At 51.5% G+C, this 1,661-nt stretch overlaps 1 protein-coding gene across 1 annotated transcript in view; it reads right to left on the reverse strand.

Annotated features, from left to right (window-relative positions):
* Positions 1-1,661, reverse strand: part of LOC103204938 (nuclear factor of activated T cells 2 interacting protein) — a 38,661-nt gene that overhangs the window by 5,012 nt on the left and 31,988 nt on the right. Inside the window, exons 3-5 of the mRNA XM_007950171.1 lie at positions 1,529-1,649; positions 282-362; positions 16-202 (exon numbers count right to left, since the gene is read on the reverse strand). Of these exons, the coding sequence (XP_007948362.1) occupies positions 16-202; positions 282-362; positions 1,529-1,649 (389 nt within the window). The remainder of the gene's footprint in view (positions 1-15; positions 203-281; positions 363-1,528; positions 1,650-1,661) is intronic.

Genomic DNA, 1,661 nt, shown 5'->3' on the forward strand with positions numbered 1-1,661 from the left:
CCTCCAGGCACTTACCACTCGAACAGGCAATCTGACCAGGTCTGCCCGGCACCGGATTTTGAGTGGTAAGACACGAGGGCTCTCTGGAAGGATGGGGCCCTCTACCAGGACCACATCATCTTCTTGGCTCTGGCAGTCTTGGCCCTGGCGCTGCTTGGGGCTCAGGCAGGAACGAAGATCTTGGAGGCGCTTGTTCACTTCCCTGGAGTGCAGAGAGGAACTGGGGTCAACCACCCTCCCGGACTGTCCCTCTGCCCCATCACAGACCCCTGCCCTTGCACCTTAACTTCCGGAGGGCCCTCGTATGCTTCCTGCTTTTGATCCTTGGTGGAGGTGAAGGCGAAGGAGACGTGTCCTGGAACCTGCAGAGAGGAGAAGAGCAGGATGGAGGCAGAGGAGAGACTCCAGCCTCACACCTCTCATTATGGGATAGGAGCCCGAGGAAAAGCTGGGGCATCTTACAGTAGCATCTGTTTTACTGGAAGACAGGAACAGATGCAGGACAAAGAAGACACAAGTTAACGTTTTTATATTTACATGACTCAAATATTAGGGAAGAAAATTTTTAAGGTCACATCCCAGGTTAATGTCTGTCTGAGTTCTCTAGTGCTACCATAACAGAAGTATTACCCACCCATGTTATGGATGGCTGAAAAGTCTGGATTCAGAGTGGCTGCTCTAGGGGCTGGGTGAAGGGCCCTCAACCTTGGGCTTCAGTTCTGCCTCCTGTTCCAGGCCCACCGGAGCTGGAGGCTTCTTCTGACTCACGCAGCCATGGACTGTGAGGCTGACTAACCCGAGGTTGGCAGGAAAATGGCAAAATCCCAAGATCAGCAGGTAACACGGCAGGTCACTGGTTTAAGTCCAGGAACATACCAAGATCAGCAAGCAACACGGCCCAAAATATGCCAAAGAGCTAGAGACCATCTTCAAAGCGTCTCCACATATACTGGAAGCAGGCCACCCCAGAAGGCAACTAATTAGATGCTCACAGCAGATGCTACCATGGAGGTGATTACAAACTCATCATGGGCAATAACTACATCCAGCTGCCAAACCACTCAAAACATGGCCCAGCCAAGCTGACACACAACCTTAACCACCACAATATCCAATAACATCCAACAAATATGGAGGATGTACTACTATGTGCCAAGTATCAAGTCAGGCATCTCTCAGCAATTCTCTAACCCATAGGTACTGCTATCATCCTCATTTAACAGAAGAAGAAACAGAAGCCCAGAGAGACAAGAGACGGCTGGCAGGACTGGAAACACACAGACGGTACCCAGAGCTACACTGTTAACACTAGACATGAAGATGAAACACTCCACTCGTCTTGAAGGGCTCACTGTCACCCTCCAGGGCAGGCCACCACCTCTCCCAAGAGCCAGATTCCTCTAAGTCTCAAGACTCCCTGTATCCCCTCTCCTTACCCTTCTAGTACCCACCCAAGGGTCTACCCCTCTCAGTCTTCCCCTCCAACCCTCTTCCTGCTCCTAGGGCCCAAGTGCCCCGCTTCACTCACAGATACATGTTCTCGTTCTTCTTCTCTTCTTCATCCTTACCCCTCAGCCTCTTCTTCCAGGATAAACCTGGAAATGGGGGTTCCTCAGGTTGGGAGCTGCTGGAATCTGCCATTTCCACATCTGAGACAGAGG

This window comes from Orycteropus afer, unplaced genomic scaffold (genome assembly GCF_000298275.1).
Source record: "Orycteropus afer afer isolate SDZICR_OR568_19922 unplaced genomic scaffold, OryAfe1.0 scaffold00266, whole genome shotgun sequence".
In the NCBI taxonomy this organism is placed as follows: Eukaryota; Metazoa; Chordata; class Mammalia; order Tubulidentata; family Orycteropodidae; genus Orycteropus; species Orycteropus afer.